Raw genomic sequence first — 21,350 nt, forward strand, 5'->3', positions numbered from 1 at the left:
ATAAACATTACGTGCGTGATGACGCATATGAGATCTGAAGATGAGAGCATTTTTAGGCTAATAATAAAATGTTCGTGTTACTTTAAACACCAACAGACGGTGCAGCCATCACAGCCTTGTGTTTGCGTCCCGCCGACGCAACGGCTCTGCCTATATAAGTGCACCCAAAGCTCAAGCTACGCTGTAAACTGTAGATAAAGATAAATGTATCAGAGCGTTTCAGATAACTCTCAATGCGATATAAAGGCCAACAATACAGCGCAGTACTCGTTGGCACCCAAATGGACTGAGGGTCTTAGTGCACCGCCTTCAGCAGCCGATCTAGCACGCGGTTATAACTTTATATAATAGAGAAGAAAAACCCTTCAAGCAATAATGTCATTCAAACTATTACAGTGATTAGAGGATTAATGTGCTATGAGGTGGTCTTAGTTGCAATGTAATTGCTGCCGGTACCTACAAACGCGACCTTCTACAACTATTTATCCCCCTCTATCACATATATTTATACCGAACTACGGTAAATAATCTAACGTCCATTACGATTTCGCTAACATTTTTTTCATGGATACTTACAGAACTTATAAAAACTCTTGTACACATAAACACTAACAAGCGTTTCACCTGCCTCGTCTTCTACATGGAGGCTACTAAGAATGGTTTTCTGGTTTTTTGCCTAACAATATTAACGTGTTTGCTACTACCGCGTCGTTCCCTAATTAGAGGTCGTACGCTTGTTACTACGACGATGTCCGTCAGACTTACCTTGGTGATGTCTACTTCATCAAGGGGATGAAGTTACAGAGAAGCATAATCAACAACAATGTAATTAAATCTGCATTGAAGGTTTCATAACAAAGCTCAAACAAACAGCGACAACAATAAATAGTATTAATTTACAAATATTGTGCGCGATTGTAGAATGAATCTATGATAATCCATGAAACATCGATGACGTACTTGTAGGACTCTGAGGGCTTGTGTAACTCCGAGGACTTGCCCAGCAAAAATTTTCAAACTGTTGACCCTTGTCAAGAGAGAGACTACAACCTCAACTGTGCATGAATATGGAAACTTACTACCTTACTATTGGTGCCATCTTGCCTCTCTTGCAGTTCCAGGTCGATACTTCGGAGTGATAAGACAAGAAAAGTTACCTCGATTCTTTTGAAAGGTCATCGTGTAGCCTAGTAGGAATTTGGGTAATGAAGAGTCGATTCAGCCCCGAAACAAGCCTAGCTATACTACATATTAAAACAGACAAAGAATTAGTGAATTCTTTTCTTTATATTTCTTCGTTTTCTACCGCTTCATCATATGCGGTGTATTTTAGGGCTACAAAATTTCTCCGCCCCGCCGATTGCCGCGTGCCCACCTTGACCCTACCAAAGCACGGGACATTTCCATTGCCATCCCGAGGTGTAAGATTCAAAATACCTACGATGAAAATACTCGAACTCAGCTGCAAAAAAGGTCCTCAGCCACCTTTTTCGCACCAGGATGTCCCTCAAGAACAAGGTAGGTAAATGTTGCCATTATTCATAGTTACATTTTATATCCACTCCAGATTGAAGATCAACAACTTATTGTACGTCCTTTTATACGAACACAATAGAACCAACGCAGCTAGGACTCTATATTCAGCGATCAAAATAAAAGAGCATTGACCTAATGACCACTTATGTCTATTCTTACCCTGGCAGGTCACTCAAATAGTTAAGATTTTGGAACAGACCGCATCTATTCACCGAAAGTTACCCCTGCGCAGTCCTGACTACGACTGTTACTGTCAGATTGTTGATCGTTTCAACGCTACCTGCATTAAGTTAGTGCGCAGTCTTATTTACTGAGCTATATGCGCACTCTCATCAACCTGTGTGACTCCAAAAGAGCCAGAACAGTGGATATCCTTGCTATCCTCGAATCCACTTGTATGCACCCTAAAATCATTGCCATCATTTAAGAGGCTAAGAACGGTTCACCAGTTAAAATACAAGCTAGCCTTCCCCGTTAGCGCTCGATTCAAATCAGATAACGTCAGCTTTTGACAAGCATTGGCAAGAACATGTAAAGGTCCAGGCGACATTATAAAATCTTGTGGAAATAAAATACCGGGGAATGGATGGAAACAATAACCTTTCATTTAAGCAACAAAAATATTCAATTTAAACAATATAGATGAACTGATGCTTTTATATATGAAGGTGTTCTCACATTTTTGTGTATCACACGATATTGTGCGACAAAGTTTGTCAATAAAGCACTACATATATTAATGTTGTATCAAGTAACTGTTTACTAATTTTTATGGAAAGAGAATAACTACGTCATTGACATTCGACAAACTGGTGATATGAATTATAAACTAATGTAGAATATTAATTTTCCTAATAATAAAGTATCATTTACTACGTATTTGCACATGAGTATAAATTTTACCAGAGCTATTTGAATAGGAAAATTATGACCCTGAATAACCTTCAGTCAAAGCAAGTCATTTCAAGCGGAATTATCTGATGAGATATACCTAGCTTCACGTTTGGTTTCGTATCAGCTACAGTAAAACATTTCACAAAAAATAACCCAATCGAGAATATTGGTCGCGACTTTTACTTCAGATTTTTAATAATATCTACATTATATCGATGTAAATAATAGGTTCTGTAAAAATCGACAAAAGAATTGTACAACTATATATTTTTTTCATTTATTTCAACTCCACATATTTTTTTTATCTACGCTCAGCTGCATTAACAGGAAAGCCCATTATATTTTAATAGTTACAGTAAAAATGCATGTACCGCTTTATTACAATTCTTCTACAATTGAAAATTGACGGCCCTATATACAGAATTCCTTTTTCTCTCAGATTTGATATATATTCATCCATTTTTTGTATTATATGTGGTAGTCCGTACAACCGCAACTTGCCAGATTCGAAATTTTATCAAGAACGACTCGCTTAGTACGGATTCATCCTCTGCGGCCGCATTGGGTCGAATAGTTTGGGATCCTTGACGAACCGAAGATCTTTAAAGTAGTCCGGCATTAGGAGAAGAGATTTAGCCATTATATATGCCTTTTGCAAACGCTTCTGCTGTTGCAAACACAGACCGGTGATGTGCCTATCATACAATTTGCCAGTGTGTGGCGACACAAACTGTGAGATAAGCTGTACATTCTACAAGTGGAATAAAAAAAAAAACGTACTAATTATTTAGTTATACTGCCAGTACCCATTTATCTCAATATTCTGTGTAATTTAAGCTTGTTTTAATTTCATAATCTTTTTCCACAGCTACAGTGAGCACTTTATCAATATGTCAATGCATTTAATATAAGCTTGATTTTTTTAGAATATTCTAAAAAATATATAGATTGAATATATTGAAGCGTCTATTACTCCATTAACGTACTTTATAGTCAATAACAATTTTGTGAGCACATAATAGGCACTCCCTGCGTTCCTTATCGTACGGGTTCGACATCCCCCATATGGGCTGAAAACAAGCAATGTTGTAAGTTGCTAGCAGAGACATATGTACAAAATGCAAGTAATTTTCTTAAATTTGATTTAGTAACTTGTAATTGGCCCAAAAAAATATTTACGCAGAATGAAACTAGGCAAGCATGTCTCATTTAAATGTCTTCAATACCCACGATTGATCTAAACTAGTTGTCTTTAATATATATACCTGATTTCATTTCGTGTCTTTTTTTTGTAGTATGTTCTGCGGCCATCCTACCGTCATCCCGACATTATTCTCACTAAATGTCAACTGAACGTAATAATGAATTTCTATAATAGTAAGTATTACGGCCTTAGGTAGTAATAGCAAAAAAAATCATAGAAAAACCCTAGATATATGATGCAAATGTCATACATTCAGTTTTCATCGGATACAACACTGACCTGGTCTTCATGATCATGGGCTTCATCCATTTCTGACTGTGCAGCAACTGCAGGAGCTGAAAGGACAATTAGTCATTAAGTTACGCATATTTAAGTTTATTGACATCAATTTGATCTGTGGAAATCTACGACCATTTAATAGTTAAGCTATTGTTTATAATGAATATCTAATAAAGTTGAAACAGGCACTTATAATACATAAATTGTGCATCTGATTATTAAAATTTTCATTTTAAACTGTGGGTAGTATAAGATTAGATATAAAGTTGTATATGGGGTATTTTAGGTAACATCGAAAGCTTTACTTTGCATAAAATAGAAACGATCTTTATTAATTAAAACGAAGCTAAAACGATTATCAAAATAAACTTTAGGAAAGTTTGTATAAATCTTAGTATTCACAATACGTGGGCACTGCGTGCGGCAAAAGTTTCCATGTCCGTATTGTTGGCATGTCATTTTTTAAAAACTATTAATATGATTAACCTCTAAACTGCTGAGGTCATGCACATTTTTATAACAATCTTTGTAAATGCTAATATTTTTTTAAATAAGCAGAATTATTTAATCTGCCCTAATATATTTAAATAAATCCTTCTTTAAACGCGAATCTTTACCTATCACATGTTTCTTGCGACTGACAGTGTTAAAAGCAATTCCGGATGCTTACGTTTATTAGATTACTTCATTGAGTTAGCGGCAAAAGGCACCTAAAAATCGCTCCAGTATATACATACGCACGAGAATTAACCAAATACAAAAAACAAACCACATTTTGATACCACACCTACTCAACGATCAAAAATATACAGTCAAGGCACATGCATACTTATGGACTTTAGTCCGGACTAAAATATAATCATAATCACAATATGTAGAAGACCTGTACGCGCAATCCACAGTTCTTCGTCAGTGCACGACGTGAATTTCAGATTCTACACTTGATTATAACAACTGATGATTTTTCACCCAGACTTTTTTTTTAATTCTGATTAGCAGTCGAAGTCCTTTTTTCAACAGTAAAGTTACTACTTTACTTTGTAGTGACGACAGAATGGATTACAACGTGTAGCAAGTTAAAATATTAATTTTATGATCAGTTCTTCAATCAGAAGGATAAATTTACCTCGCTGCCGAAAACCTAAATGGATAACTTCATACGTCTAGGTCGTTCACTCCTGCACGCAAAGTAATTGGGATACAAGTGTGTTAGACGTTTAAGTAGATTAGACTGTAATGGCGTAGAACGAACTGAGATAGATGAATCTTCTTGACCAACCGGAAATGTCTTACCAAATTGGGTGGAGATTGCGCGCATACGGGAAATGAGCGCTCGTGGTGCCTGTTTAACCCACATCGTCCTTAATCAATGACCCTTTCTTATCAGAGACTACTGGAATTCACCGTGAATGCTCAAACAAACTGTATAGCGCACTCCGTTATCCAACAATCAGGGCCCGTATAATTTGAGCGTCCTGCGTAATTTAAGCGAACGGTACCTCATAGAACAGTGACTACCGCATGTGCTTTCCAAACTCCGAGTGCCCGTCTCCGCGAACCACTGTTTATAAACATTTGCTCTCGGTTTAATGGAAACGGCGTCTGTTACGCATCGGACTAACGCGGGCAGATTTCAATTTGAGTCTTAAAGCTTTAAATATGTGATCATGTTCGCAACATCAGTGCACGTATGACTGTGTGTAACAGCAGAAACGTACGATTTATTTCAATATTTTGTATCACGCGATTTTTCTTATATCATGTAAAATTACCTCGTAATGCTCCTTTGTCACGTTATAGTTTGTGTATACTAAAATACTGACTTAAACAATTATACTTTTGCGGGAAAAGATAACATCAATTCGATCAACATTTGTCGCTTTTATGCTGTCACTGTCAGTATAGTACGCTAGACGCTGAAATAATCCCTATAGAGTGACAGACAAAATACAAAATAGTACTCGAGATGCTTAATGGAATAGGATAACAGAATAAGTACAACAATTGCTCCTCTACGCCGAGTTTTGCAGCTGGTGCAACATCAAGGGCTACTTAATTCCGGAACAAAGCGTCGAAAACCTTGCCGTACACGTGAAGGCCTGCTTACCTATCAACGGCTTACTACCAGTAGTATTAACGATACAGTGATAAATATATACGGCTTATTACTGTCCCTAGCCCCTCGCTTATATTTTTTAATTATACAAATAGTTCAAATGACACAAGTGATCAAACGCAAGTGGATACGATAGGCAAAAAGAAACAATTTAGAACACGTATGGCAGTCACTATACGGGAGAAGAGCAAAGAAATGCAGTTGCAGAAGCAATGTTGTCATCGTATATGCTTTCGTGAGTAATAATAACAATAATGTTCTAGAACACAAGCAAGTTTAGCTTTTATAAGAAAGTACACTGTTTTTGAGGTGTCATATGCAATGAAAAGCAATTATAAAGAATGAACATCTGAATATACTCAATGTTAAAGTTTCCTAAGTTCACCCACTACTTGTAATATACGTGTAATTAATAACGTTTTAATAAACTTAAGACTTCTAGTTTTATTTAAGAAATTAAAGTGTTTTATCATAAATAGAAATTCCATACAGTACTAACTTCAATTTCCGCCCAGTACGTCAAGATGATTTAGTAGACAATGAATGACCGCAGTAAGTACGACCATTTTAAAGCCAGATAAAGGCGTCTGGGGCCCACGACATACAGGCTTCATACTTGTCAGGCCACCCCAGACAGACATAGCTCTACTGAGCCCAAAGGCATTTAAACATCTTTTAACATTTAAACATTAAGCATTTTTTTAAGAAAAATAAACTACCAACCTACACTTCAAAAAAAATAATTCGGTATATGTCATGAATTGAAGCCAAATTGTTGCCAAGTATTGTCACTATAGTTATTAAATGAGTGAATAGTCTATGAATAAATTTTGTCAATTTTTAATAATGGTACATTTAGTCAAAAATACTTGAAAATGCTTGCAATACAAAAATAATCTTAAAGCGCATAAATGATACTAAAATGAATATCTTCTGGATAAGTAATCAATAAAAAAACTATCGTGCCGCCAGTTCGGTGGAAAAATCGACATTCTCTTAGGCTGTATAACTTTACTCAAACTTGTAACAAAAGACGTAGCTCTATGCTACTTGATTGCTTCTCTTTAAGCGTAATTATTAACTGTAACGTACTGAACTGGAAACATATAGAATGGTATTGGAATGTTATGTTAAAATAAGGTTAGTTTTTATAGGCGCTGACACATATTTAAGGTTACGGTTTTTAGTGACCTGAGATTCATTTTAAATTCGATATACATTTCTATTCAGCGATATAGAATTTTTCAATAAGAAAAGTCTATTATAATATCAATGTATCTGCTCGATTGTTTTTCATTGGTGATGTAATATAACGAGGATACGCTTAATACTCACATTAATAAATGTTAACCGATTCTACGCAAGCAAAGAAGAGATCCCTTGAAGATCTCTAAATTGACTGAGCATTGAAATGTCTTTTTCAATAATAGACGTTTCAGAAAAAATTATTTTTAATCGACTAAATGTTTTAATAAGTGGATTAAAGCTATCGGCCTGCTGGCTTTAGTTTGCCATTTTTTTTTATTCTAACAAATACAGTGACCGAAGAGTTAACAAGTCATATTTATTTTTTACTTATATTTTCATTTAGCGCTTTCAGGTATTTCCTCTATGTGAGCAAATCACCTTTTTCGACGAAGAACTTAGCCTCATTACGAGTTTAGCCGAGATGAGCCTTGCTGGACTTATCTGGAGCTTTTTCAGCAAAGCTATAAGACGACATGGAAGCCATACGAGCAGCTACTAACCTTAACAGTAATTCCCTATGATTCTTTATTTTTCATTTAACCCTAATCCCGTATTTTATAATAATTTTTGCTAATGTGCCAATCTAAATCAATATGGGAGCATGTTGCAACGCACTCACTAGCCACCCGGACCGTGACACTTCGCTTCGAAAAGTCCCCATACTTGAGTATTCACTTGTTTAGCCTGTTGAAAGCATTCAAACATGTAATTCACACCGCTGAAACACATGGTTGAAATAACAGACATACATTAGTGAACACATTGGCTATTCACGGCATATTATTTCGCGCGTGAAACAAGCTCCGAGAGCGTGTGAAACAGTCTGATATGAAGGATTGATTCTGAACTGTCCTTATTTTAAGATATGAGGTAATCTTAGAGATATAATAAAACAGAATTATTCCTGGTCAAACTCTGGTATGGGTTGGCTTCGTCTTGAATGAAGTTAATGTATCCAAGGCTTCATGCACTTATTTACTCCCCATTATAAGGTGAGTCGCTGCTGATAACAGCATCTACGTACAGCGTATTAATAGAAGAACTTACGTAAAACGCAATTCATCTTCCTTTTAAATACGTTTTTTTATACTATTTTTAATATAATAATAATATATATAACACGGGTTGAAATGTTTTTTTTTTTAATATACGGCGTATCAATGGCAGCGCGACGCTGTGCATAATCTTCCAGCGAAGACTATGAGACGGAAAATTTGTTGCTGTACTAGGTTAGCTTTTGTGGTGAAATTTGGAACATCTGAAGATTAGGTTAAAGCCTGTTGTCAGGCCTATTCTTGTTGTAACATGATTGCACCGCACCGTGCGACTATAACCTGTCGGAAATAGCCATTCAGTATATCACTCTATTATTGAAATTGCAAGAAGACAGAACCCTCATTGAAAAGACGATTTTTAGCTTTGTCTAGCTCATATTAGCGAACCAAGAAAACAATTTGCTCCTCCTATATATATCCTCATGGCCTGAATGATGTAATAACATATTTTATAGATTTTGTCTTGATCAACAGAAAGATAACTGAAATGACCATAGATTTCTGTGTTGGCTTCAAAGGTATTATTGGTGCGGTCAACTGTTTTATCCCAAACATATACTTCGATCTAAATCGCACATCTCTTCTAGCGGCGCTTTGGGTTAAAAAGATATCGTTTTATGACATGAGAATTGTTAGTCCAGTATTTTTGACCATCTGGTAGAGAATCAATAAATATATTTTTCAAGTTCAGTGTAAACCCACCATTCAACGAAGCAGGTAATTGATTTTATCGCTAATATTGTTTTATATAACGGTCTGACGTTATCCTTATAATTAATTCTAAAAGGAAATACATAATATATTAGTTGTAACTGCATTGAGCTTCCTGTATTTTTTGCAAACCTTTAAAGATTTAAACTTTCAAATTAACGCAAATTTTCCAAAGAAGAAGCAGATCTGTCCCCCTGTCATAATTAAAGCACGATTTAACACAGAAGTCAAGGTGCATACACCTGAGTGCAAAAATGACCAAAAGGATTTTTGTATATTTGGGAAGCCAAGCAATAATTGCGACATCTAATGTTAACTTGTCCCCAGACAGCAAAAGATATGCCTTTGGTCACGATGCACTAAGGTGCCAGCACGTCATTGAAATCGTTGAGTCCTTTTCGAGAACATAGATGCCCGCTATTCTCTTATTGGATTTTGTATAGCTTGTAATATTAATTTTATAATAGATCTTAAACTTTTGTCTGCGCGCGGACCTATGCTACAGTACGGGCTAAAGGTTTAATCAGAATAGACTGGTAAGTAGGTGAAGTTAATATGTAGGCGAAATTTCTGACGCTTGAGTGATCAGATTTAATATACTTTATTATTTATCTACCACAGCACGCAAATATATCTACTATCGGATACATGTAATTACGATTGATTAGCTAAAAAAAACTATATAAGGCAGCTAAATATCTCCATAAAATCAATGCCGTTGATGGTCAAGCAGGAACTCGCCGGGGTAATAAAGGCTGAAGGAACGCCTCATATATAGCAGCTCTTAGGTGAGCATCAGGAATCAATACAAACATACAGGTCAAACGATACAAAAGTATCCCTTTGGTGTTGGCAAAGGATGAAAATAGAAATTATAGGCGTGACTCGGTTGATCACGTTGTTATTGTTGTACTAACAACCATGAGGAATCGGCTAAGTTTGTACAATTCCTAAAATTTGGTTAAAGCTTCTTTTTAAAAACACTGTCTGCTGCAGTTAAGTCAAATCACTGCAGGATCCGGCCTGCAATAATCCTGCGCACTTTTTGCAAACACGATTTGTTGCGGTGCTAACCTGAAGACTTAGACCGCAACTCTATAATGATGCAAAAGCAATTAATATTTGTGTTACTTCTCATTAGCGTATTCGATGCGTAATTATAAAATGTGAGAAAATCGCTTCAGAAGCTACTATTAACATAGTAGCTTAATTAGCAGTCAACAACGTAAACACTGTACTTGGTATGGATGAATTGACGTGAGCAAAATTTATGCGAAGGGATTGCTATATTCGTTCCGTCATTTTTTACAAATTACCGAAGCATGCTTTTCTAGCAACAGTGTAAAGACAATACTTTGGTACGGGGCACGTATGTTTATGCATGTAGTTGTTTTATGAGAGACAACATCACGCACGTGTTCTACTTGATGAACTTATTATTATTTTTTTACAATGAACGTTAGTAAAGTCCACATTATCCAATTTTTATTGATTAGTGTGCCTTAGAGACGTATAGCAAAATCCCAAGGCAAATAATCTTAGATTGGTGGATCCTAATGAAGGGCGAGAGAGTCTTCTGTTTCGTAGCGTGACCGAGGTAACATGCAGAGTGGCAGAAAGCTCCACTATATCAAATGACACAGGAAAAATTCCGTATAGATATTATTGGATACGCCAGTAAAACAAACACTTCAAAGAATTTTTATAGTTAATGCCCTATGCTTATTATAATCGTTACGCGTGTATTGTGCTTGTATCTGCCCCAGTGTTAATTGATATTAGTTCAAGGGAGATACTACGCTATATTCTCATGTATGTCATTTTACAAATAAGATCGTAACAAGCATCATACCATATATTTTGAATATAAATCTAACCTTATGTTAGATTAAGTTGCTTTTTAACTCTTTTGTGAACGGAGCTCTCTTCAACTGCTATCTTTGCTTCATTTCAAATAAATGGATAAATCGACCTTGAGGCAGCTACGATCAATTACATTACCTTTATTTAAGAACTACTTATAACCATTTAGAGCGTAATTTGACATTTTGCAGTGATGTTAAATCTTCAGCCGAATATGACATTTTCTTATATTTCGTTTTCGTTTATTTACTAACAACAACGCATGCGTACAATGTTGAACGAAACAACGTCGTACGCGCGACGCTGAGTGACGATAATAAATAAAGGCACTAACCAGAAAGAAAAAAAAGTTTACTACATTAGCGTCAATACTTGATCACACATTTTAAATAATCATAAACCCTCTATCATAGGACTAGAAGGCCACTGGCACGGTTTATCTGACCATCGTTCATGGCCCTCTGTTCGATCATACTCGGACGGTCTTGAAGATCCGCGATACAGGCGACAATCATAGGCAAATGGCGCACTTGCAACTTTGTTCGAAGAGCCTTGTATGAAGTGTCTTAAAAGAGCTCTTTAGACTAAGGCGCGATTTTTAGTTAGGAGCTGCTGATTTGCATTTAGGTTCTAGTTTGTTTATTAATTTAGATATTGTTACGTGAAAATGTCCTATTACTACGCATCGTTACTTTAACGCGAATAATGGTAGTTGAGGATGCGCACACGAAGCTGTCACAAAAAGGTCAACAGTAATCGACTAGTAAACCGGCCGTGTTCAAGTTGAAGTGAGCCGAGTTTGGGAGATGGCGTAACAAAAACCAAAGGGACTCCTTCCAATCTAAGTTGGATTCAGTAACTATTTTTAGGCCTTATCAATTTCATAAGGGTAATTTACTTGAGTATGAGGCGATAAGACTTTGCAAACAAATAGCAATAATATTTCTTAATTTTGCTGTCATATAGATCGAAAACTACCGTCGGAGTGACCTTGTTAACCAAAATTGAATCGCACTCCAGAAAGTTCGTATAGATCTCATTCACACTCACGGTCATTAAAGACACCGGACCAAAGATATCATGTAAAAAGTTACATATCTTATTCGCTCAGTTACAACTTAAATATTCAATATGGTTTCACAGAATGCGTAAATCCTTTATCAAAAGGATACTTCCGTTTTCGACTCGATTAATCCATGCATCAAAGGTTAGACACAAAAGGTGTTTCCTTTGAGAAGGGTATGCCAAGGGCCCTTCGGTTGGATGAGCAAGCCAGCCCTTCACCGCGTGATCTGCTCCAATTTAGAAACTGATCGTCATTGAGAAACGAGGCAAACGAATTAACCTACGGCCCAGTCGTAAAGTATCTATTCATGTTTTCAGCGAACTCGTTGTAACTGTCTCAGCAATTGTATGATCGAGTATATGCTATTAAAGGATGAGTAACTAGGGTTAGACTACAACACTTTTGCCAATTTATTATTAATCAACTAGTCCATAGCCTTTTTGTATGCTTCCAGAGCATACCTCACGTCCTCAGTTACAATGCCATTCTTGGCAATAAAATACCTCCCATACGATATGAGCGTCGTTTGTGATGCGCGCATTTGGTCTTTGTAGATAAAGAATCAACCGATCGCAAAACGTGCGCCCTTTCCGTTTAAGGGCCTTTTCGACAAAGTCTTTGTTGTCAGCTTCGTGCTCTCGGGGGTGCCTGTAAGACATACGTATTAATTAGCGACCTAGAACGAAAAAATGTTTACTAATTAAGCAGTTTTACATATATATATATATATATATATATATATATATAACACGTTAACGACATACTAATGTTTACTCACGTCTGAGCAGTTCAACATCGGATGCCGTCTTCCATTATTAAGTTAAATCAATTTAATAATAAACAAATACTGTACGAACGATAATTTAACGAAACAATAAACGAATATTGTCTGTGTTTCGTAAATTTCATAGTTGGTACTGTATCAGGCATATAGAACTCTATATCTATGTGTATAGGCATATAGGAACTGTAGCATATAGAACTCTAAGGAAGACGTTAAGTAAAAGGATCGCTAGATCAGTTTTGAAAAATTGTCTCACCTGTTTAAGTAGGCGATGAATATATACTCAACGAAGCAGACACGTAATCCCAAACGTTTAACGCTACCAGATCAATTCCTGTTGCTAGCCCATTTCGCATGCCATTCGTCGTTATTAGATATTAAAGGCGAGCCCTTGTTCCTGTTTCTACATAAATTCAATAGCAAAAGTATTCCACAAACCAATTTAGTTCGAGAAAATGATTTAACTATCCGGTAACACTTTATCCTCATACAATATGTTAAGGGTTTGCCTCGATAATTCTAACAGTTCAAGAATCCTTCAGTACAGGGTACTATTTTGCTCTAAAGAACATCTGTGTTATATAAACTTGGAATGCACCAGAAGCATTAACATTCAATTATTATATTTTCGGTAAGTTCTACTGACAAAAGTCAATCTCAGACTCATGAGGTCAGCTAATCAATCAGCGTTAGACCTCTGTAGCTCCGGAATCGACATGAGAACTGGCTGAAATTATTAGTTGAATAAAAGGGAATCTTATCAAATGATCGCTCCTTCGACAGCATCGACCTACAACGTATTGTTTTCATTAATTTTCGTTAACGATCTGTATAAATAGTATTAGGTTCATTGTTTCTCGCTATAGTCATCACGGAGTATTCGCGGCAGAAACGAATTTTGTTTATAACAAAATTATAATAATATTAGCGATAGTTTAAGAATAGAGAGCCCATATGCTCAATTTAAACGATCAATTAAAAATATCCATAAGAACATCTTCTTTATCCTGCAAGTTCTTTTTCAATAGAGGCGCTTATTGGCCTCCCGTTGTTTGCTGCTTCTGCTTTGGTTTCATCGGGCAAGACTTATTTACTAAATGCAGTAACAGTAACATATCCTAGATCAGGTGGCCTTCATAGAATTTTATGTAAGAGGTAATACGAAAACAGTGACTGCATGAGGCGCTTTACTTATTATGCAACGCGGTGGGACATGTTTGAACCAGAATTTCATAAATGCGGTTGTTACAATTATGAACATAGTCATTTACAATGTTACCTAATAGATAGTCTTCCCTCGCGTGAACACTATCTATGCTTTAATACATGCTATGTTGTAGATCGATATCTGTTCCAAAGAACAGCTCGATCAATAGTGGGCGTGCGTTTAAGTCTGAGATACCAGAAGACGTAGTAAATGCCGGAGTCAGCATGTCCCAGTGCTACTGCACCTGTTAGTATTTAGAAGGTCACAAAGTCAGCTTAACGAGATACGCCTTCAATCAAAAATTCTCATGAATTAACGTCGCGTTGGTGCTTATTTTGGTCGGAACCACATTGATATTCATAAACTATGACTATAAATATGGTATACAATGAAGCATATGTATTGCTTTTTGTTTAGTTGTTTTACTTGCACTTTAAATGGTGGTTCCCTGTTGTCACCTGCGAATGAACTGATCTTAAGAATTTCATAGTTGGCACCATCTCGAAAATGAATGAATTCTCCATGAAAACTAGCAAATTTCACAACCTGAGTAAGTTACATATGTTCGATACCGGAAGGGAAAGTAAACTGGCTTTTATGCTTAAACTGCTAGGCATATATTACCGGTTTAAGTTAAATTTCTCAGTATAAATATACCGAAAACAGGTTGAAGCCATATCATACATTTTCAGAGAACTTGCTATACCTGATCTCTGCGGCATATGATTGCGCAAAAGGTAAACGTGCACACATGATTGTCAAAAGGAAATCGGTCCATAATAGATCCGCAAGTAAGTGGTATCTTCAGTCGTCTGCTGTGGTGAACTTTTCTAGAAGGAAAGATAGTGATTCGATCCAGTCGTACTGACTGATTGAGAGGAGCAGAGGTCGCCTTAGAAGGTTAAGGTACGCAAACCTATTAAGTCCGAAATGGTAGCGCCTATAGTGAAGACATTTGCACTATTTAGATGCCTGCCACAGGATGATTTATCAAAACGTATGAATTTCGATAACGAACAAACGTCTCGAAATGATTTTTGAAGACAAGAGCAGTTAATGCCACCTAATATGGAAAACTCCTTTGATTGCTATTCCTATAATCAGTTTAACTTGAATCTACAGAGAATTTAGAACGAAGCAAGTGAAAAACGTTCGATCAGTTACGAATTCGCGATCTAAGAACCGAAACATTTTATTAAAACAATGGTTATTGAGCTATAGGGCAAATATCCCAAAAAAACAATACATACAGTTATTAAAGTATCACCTGTTGAATTTTACTTATCAGGGTCAGTTTGAATCGTAATTGCAGATCGATGTATTTGTGTGTAATAAGGACGTAAAACACATAATTGGGATATATTTCATCCGGTAATTTAACTGATATAGTGTGTACCGATACGTTTATCTGAGAATTGAAGCTATGAATATTTTAGAATGGTAACAGTGATTTACTAGATTCCATGTTGATAACAACAAATATGCAAAAGTCAAACCATTCCAAGCGTAAAAATCATTATTTATAGTATATTTAATGGTTATGTTTCTACTTCAGTTGATAAGAGCATATGAGCTGAGCTATATCCTCTGTGAACGTATTTATATAGCCTTTATGCCAAAAAATCCAGTTTTTCTGTGCCGTAATAGAAACGGTTTCTTGAATTTTTCCAGTATTTTGTAAAATATTAGAGCTAAAAATAGATTTAACTGGATTGGCAATTTCAAATAAATGGAATCACGTTTCGACAAAGTAGTATGCGATTTGTCGAAGATCTTCCAACGGTTGGCTGGGAACAGCGTGTTACGGTCGATAGCTTTATATCTAGGCCATTCACTGAAGTGTTACAAGAACCTTTTTTAGGCAATAGCTATTAGGATTCCGACAAGCATGATGTGATAACCTCAAGCTAGCTATAACGTGTCAATCTTTGCTAATTCAAATCCAATGACGCAGTAAATTATCTTCATATATAGGAAAAAGCAATTTTGTTATTCTATTAAATCAATTGTCGCAGTTCTCAGAATGCCCCATTTCATCCTCTGTTATAGCCAAAGTCATGCGATCAAGTTCCACTTCTAGTGAGACACAGAAACGCAAACGTATTTTCACCAAGCCAGGTCATGACTACAGAGTGAAGTAATTCGTGTCAAAGTTTATTAGACATTGTAGATGTATTCCGATTTGATGAACCCTTATATGAGCAGTTTTCAAGTGATATCTGCTTCGGCGCTCTAGGAGGCGCTGTCGTAGCATGTAAACGGGAGTTATATAAATTGACTTCGAGCCGGACTATAGTGTTAATGTCGTTTACGCTGCTCAAAAAGCAGCTCATGACCGCGAACGTCGTCTTGTCACCGTTCGGAGCATAATTGTTCACACAGCCTGCTATAACACATACTGCGTCTAGATGCATGGTTGATCCTTAATTCGGCTTTTCAGGATTACTTCAACTGTGCCTAGTCAAAAAAATCCTGCAGGAAGTTAAAAAGATGTAAAGTGGTAAGTTTCCGTTCTCTCGAAATTCTACCTTTCGTGGTACGCCAAATTCAGCGCGCAAATCAACTCAATTCCATTATGATCTCCAATAATGATATTTGGATTCTGTAGCCGCCTGTTGTAGAACTTTTATTCGGGAATGCCTGTAAATTAGAAGTAGTGCGAAGTGTTGCATAGCACCAAGAGGTTACGTATGAAAACTTATCGTTAACATATAGAATGACTAATACCTTCTTCCACATAAAGATGACAGTATCCTGCAGAGAACTGTTGCTAATTGCAATTCTCTAAGAAGGAAATTCTCTAAGGGAAAACTCTCATGCCTTTTATTATACCACAGCCTAGAGATTAATTAACTTATATAGTAATTATATAGTAACTATACTATATAGTAACTTATATAGTAACTGCTTATATAGTAGCAGCAACGATTTTCGTATGTAGGTTTGACCTTTAGTATGCTCATTATGACAGTATACTACTCATTATTATTGAAGGTTAGCAAACCTCCCAAACTTGCAGTATTGAATATTGAATAAATAGACGCTTCTGTTAGTTTTTTTAGTCTTTACATCCATGAACGATTGAAAAAAAACCTATTATGGTCATGATTTAAACAAAGCTTATTACAAAGTTTGACCATAATAAATTTTTCTATCGTTTAATATCTTTGACAGCATGGTTGCAACTTACGTTACAAGATGATTTTCTATTATAAAGTTATTATTATATATATTATAATTATAAAGATTATAAAGTAGAGAGTCACTTGAGTGAAGACTGCACTTTGCTGTGATATGACTTATGATGTCACGAAAAATGTATCGAGACCTTGATGCACTAACAGTGGACGTCCTGTTGTGGTCGTTAAAGATGGCCGAACCTTTGATCAGGAGCCGTTGCCACGTCAAGTTGCGGTAGGGACACATGCTATACAGTTTGTGTGAATAAATAAAGCTATTATTACTTTTATCTAATTCTACCTCTATTTAGAGATATATTCTGCTTACCTGAATTTTTTAGAAAGATTTAGACATGTAAATATTATATAACAATGTTTGCATCTCATTCAAACTACTTACGATTGCTTTAATCTACAATTGTTATCTATATATGGGCAACGTACTGAAATAAAGTTTGATAAAATGTAAGTCCCGAAAACGTGTTTTAAGTCATCGATTGATAAACAGAGAGGTAAATATTCCGTTCGATTCCAGCGAGGTCAAGAGAATCATGTTCCATTTTTGACTCCACCGGCAAAGGGATTCTGCAGTTACGACAATACATCCACAAACAAAAAACTTAGTGTTACATATGCGGAGTTTTATGCGGAGTTAGACCATTTCGTAACATCACTGTACATAAGATGTTCAGCGAAAATCGGATGTCGCATTGTCATCGTAAAGGTAATGTTATATTCGACTTCGCAGTTTGGCTTAAATATGCAGAACCTGATATATACCACTGTTGCTGACTGTAATGTCAGGTACATTCTCAGTTTACATATTGTTGACATATTTGCAAATGGAGGCTATCTTTATAATAGCTCTCCCCGTCAAGAAGATGGACAATGCCGAAGACATTTCGATTAGGCCACTATAAGTAAGTGGCTCACACTTACTTATAGTGGCCGGCCGACTTCACTCTACTGACCGTCGTGCCTTGCTTGCACCAAAATACCATTTGCCGTATCTTTTCAGCTACTCTATGAAAATCTTTATCTAAAGATTAAAATATATCCCGCTTAATTTATATATGATAACTATTAACTAAGCTAATTATTAACCTTCCTAAATATAAATATTGTACTACTCAGAGCTGTCTGGATCTATCTGTATTACAGAGTTAATGCAATCCATTGACAAACATACAACAGCTAAACGACTCAAGGAAACACGGTAACGCCAAGTTACTTGCGCATGGCCCTTTATCCTAGCTCTGTCAAATAATCTGTTTCCAATGTGAAGAATTCTAAATCAAATTTCCAAAACTGACCATATTTTCCATCGCTCTGACGTTTTCACCCGTTGAGCGCAACGACAATGTCTATTCGATATTATGATTTAAGCTACGACGAAATTCGAACTCAGGGATGAATTTTATGTTAAGTTTAGCTAACGTTTACCCCATTACAAAATTCTATTAAAAGTATAAAAGCTCTCACACTTGTATCGGGTCCATTGAGAACCATACTAAAAGTGCAGAAAAATGATATCATTATCCATTAGTTTTTCATGTTGTAGATGCGCATGCAAAAAAAACGCTTTTGTTTTAAACCAGAATTAAGCCATACAGTAACTTGTGTTTTTGTGGTTCGCTATATTGCGCTGCCACTTCTAATGGTTCCGCCGACAAGAATGCGGGTCTTCGGCAGCATTGAGTACAATTGCTCTCGATGAAATATCGTTAACTTAACGAAGTGTGACAAATTATAAAGATGCCGTACGTATATCAAAAAGATGTTCGATTATAGTTCGACTGAAACAAATACTCCTGTGGATGGCAAAGTAACTAAGGAAGTCGTACTGGCGTTGCTGTTCACCATATTTACTAGTAGATACGATAGCTGAGCAAAGTTCTTTTTTATATATATAAAGAAAGACTGTCTAAAATATGCAAACGTTAGTAGAGTTGATCAACGCAAAGGTGCTCGCTCCGATTCTAAACACTACGAATCAATCATTTTTTCCGAATAACAGCTGCGGCAACTCGCAGTATCCAGTTTGGTTCGATGTTTCTAAATCTTGGAATGAGTTATTCTATATATTAGTCATTGGTGTACGGAACATCAATAGTTTCGGTGGGGTAGGTACACCAGACGGGGCTGCTGTGTAGTTTTAGACCACTGCTGAAAATGGTGTGCGAATCCGCCGTCTATTTGGCATAAGGTGAAAAAAGTCATGCTAATTCTTTTTGATTGTCTTCTTCTCGCTTATATTCATTTATTTTAATGACAAAGTTCAAATGTATAAATTGAAATGTGTGTTGTATCTGTCTATGTGGGAACGTGTTCGTATTAGATAAATACGAACTCGAATCGTTCTTGGTGTACTCAGTAACCGACCAAACACCACTGCACGATACTGTGACGTGTTTCACAGAATGATATAATAGGAAAGGATTAGTTAATTATTCACTTCACAGTTGAATTGCGGCGGGCTGTTTCCTTGACACATTTTTTCGATGGATAGCTAAACCACGCGATAAAGTTATCGGTGGATGGAGCACAGCTTACAGCCGCGTGTCAATTATACAAACATATAGAGACACTCTCTCGATTAAACATACACATTTTTCTAGAGTAGTGTCTAATTTAACTCTCGGTGTTTCTTTTTTTTTTGTCGCCGTACACTCTGCATCTCTGTACTTGTTTGATTGTGTACGGGCCGTTTACAATACGATATTTATGTATTATTCAGACTCGACAACAACCAAAGCAAACACGTAGCAGCGACAATTCTAATTGGCCTTACATCTGTTGTGCGTGAATACTTGCTCGCTGTTACGTGAGCGTCTATTATACCACCGGCGTAAAGTTACTCATAGAAATAACTCGATGGAACAATGAAACATATCAAAATCGCAACAAGTAAAACATTTATATTAGGAAGTCTGTATAGCAATCTAGTTGAAAGCTTTACGATGATCGAATTTAACAATTTAGGAATTCCTAATAACAATTACACATTACATGTTTCTAATTCTTCAGAATTAGCCTTACTATAGGGTACGGAACGTCTTTGGTTATGCTTTAACCTTAGCCAATAGGCCCAAAAACATGTTCTACTGCTGCTAGTATTAGTACTTTTACAAACCACCGCATGTTTCGGTATTGGCTCGCAATCAAATTCAAACATTCGCGCGCTTCATCCTTGTTACCGTTGGTGCTGCTCTCTTGTTCTGTGTGGCTAAAATTGTCGTCGCCGTTCCTACGTACTGTTCGCTCATGGAAACAATTTTTGCTTGACTCGATAAGCTGCCGCCGCCGCCGACTGTCTTTTTTGTCATTTGCACCATACGTCCCAGCTGCGTCGGCTCGCACTAAGCATACTCCGGTTAGCTGCAATGCGATAGAGACACACACCGTTGTAGCTAAGTAGGCAACCCTGTGATCCCGTGTAGGCAACCCCATAGACTGTTGGGTAGATTGGTTTCTGCTGCTGTGGTTGTGGCGGCGGCGGCGGCGGTGGCGCCCTCTTCTTAGCCCATCACGGCCGTCGTCGTTGTCGTGATAGCATGTTTTCATCCGCTTCGGCTGCTATTAGTTCTGTTGCTACTGCGCCGTGAACGAGCGATTTGCGTCGTTGTGCATATCAATAAGGCGACCGTCGGTGTTGCGGTTGTATTCTAGTCAACCAGCTGTCATTTCGGCAGCGGCAGCCATCCTCTTCTCCATCCCAGCCGTAGCCAGAGTAGCAGCCGTTTACCTTACAGCCGCCAGCCTTTGTGCGAATGAGGCTATAAAGTCGTCGCAAATAAGTCGCAGTAACAGGCGCGTCGCTGTTATATGCGTTGGTTAATTCGCGTGTCCGTCTGTATCTGTGCTGTGCTTTGTACTGTGGTTTGATTCTATCTTTAGACTCTGAGGGTGACGGTCATAGTGGCCGTGGTGCTATGAGGTGGTGAAGCACTGGCTTGGTAGAGCGTAGTGTGAAAAACTCGTTCAAATTATCGAATTACGCATTTTATCATAGCCCAAAGTAATTACGGTAGATCCGGTACAAGCAAAAGGGGGCAATTTCTGACCGGACGACGAAGTTCTGTATATTTTTCGCTTCATATTCAGTCGATAAACAATCAGCCAGAAAAAGAAATAGGTAAACAAGCCAGGTAATCGGTATTAATCATAGATTCACACAATATCTTAGCATAAACTAGAAGTTTCACTGT

The 21,350-nt window shown here is 36.9% G+C and overlaps 2 protein-coding genes, 1 long non-coding RNA gene and 1 pseudogene across 5 annotated transcripts in view; 2 read left to right on the top strand and 2 right to left on the bottom strand.

Moving 5' to 3' along the window:
• Window positions 1-1,388: 1,388 nt before the first annotated feature.
• Window positions 1,389-2,287, top strand: LOC111266442 (uncharacterized; annotated as a pseudogene). The gene is made up of 2 exons (XR_002684111.2): window positions 1,389-1,518; window positions 1,704-2,287. The product of XR_002684111.2 is annotated as an uncharacterized LOC111266442 (transcript).
• A 395-nt stretch (window positions 2,288-2,682) lies between these two features.
• mRpS18C (mitochondrial ribosomal protein S18C) lies at window positions 2,683-5,487 on the bottom strand. The gene is made up of 4 exons (XM_022843856.2): window positions 5,207-5,487; window positions 3,914-3,969; window positions 3,417-3,500; window positions 2,683-3,181 (listed from the first exon to the last, which is right to left on the bottom strand). Exons 1-4 carry the CDS (start codon window positions 5,268-5,270, stop codon window positions 2,963-2,965), a joined length of 423 nt encoding a protein of 140 aa, XP_022699591.1. The 5' UTR covers window positions 5,271-5,487; the 3' UTR covers window positions 2,683-2,962.
• Window positions 5,488-12,344: 6,857 nt separating this feature from the next.
• Window positions 12,345-20,608, bottom strand: LOC111266146 (uncharacterized). Of its 2 annotated transcripts, none has more exons than XR_002683921.2 (3): window positions 20,340-20,608; window positions 13,013-13,159; window positions 12,345-12,620 (listed from the first exon to the last, which is right to left on the bottom strand). It is a non-coding gene; the product is annotated as an uncharacterized LOC111266146 (long non-coding RNA). The 2 variants fall into 2 exon arrangements; XR_002683909.2 differs by having other exon boundaries at window positions 20,276-20,608.
• A 163-nt stretch (window positions 20,609-20,771) lies between these two features.
• Window positions 20,772-21,350, top strand: part of Lerp (lysosomal enzyme receptor protein) — a 29,655-nt gene continuing 29,076 nt past the window's right edge. The window contains exon 1 of the mRNA XM_022843273.2: window positions 20,772-21,277. The gene's annotated coding sequence lies outside the window, so the exon portion shown is untranslated. The remainder of the gene's footprint in view (window positions 21,278-21,350) is intronic.

This window comes from Varroa jacobsoni, unplaced genomic scaffold (assembly GCF_002532875.2).
Source record: "Varroa jacobsoni isolate VJ856 unplaced genomic scaffold, vjacob_1.0 scaffold_11, whole genome shotgun sequence".
NCBI classification, from domain to species: domain Eukaryota; kingdom Metazoa; phylum Arthropoda; class Arachnida; order Mesostigmata; family Varroidae; genus Varroa; species Varroa jacobsoni.

What these genes read in the sequence shown, in the direction of transcription:
- mRpS18C (XM_022843856.2), bottom strand. Translation starts at nt 5,270, where the DNA reads ATGTGGGTTAAACAGGCACCACGAGCGCTCATTTCCCGTATGCGCGCA. An exon ending in CCCATGATCATGAAGACCAG is followed by an intron (nt 3,501 to 3,913) that starts GTCAGTGTTGTA and finishes GCTTGTTTTCAG; the next exon opens with CCCATATGGGGGATGTCGAA. An exon ending in AAATTGTTATTGACTATAAA is followed by an intron (nt 3,182 to 3,416) that starts GTACGTTAATGG and finishes TTCCACTTGTAG; the next exon opens with AATGTACAGCTTATCTCACA.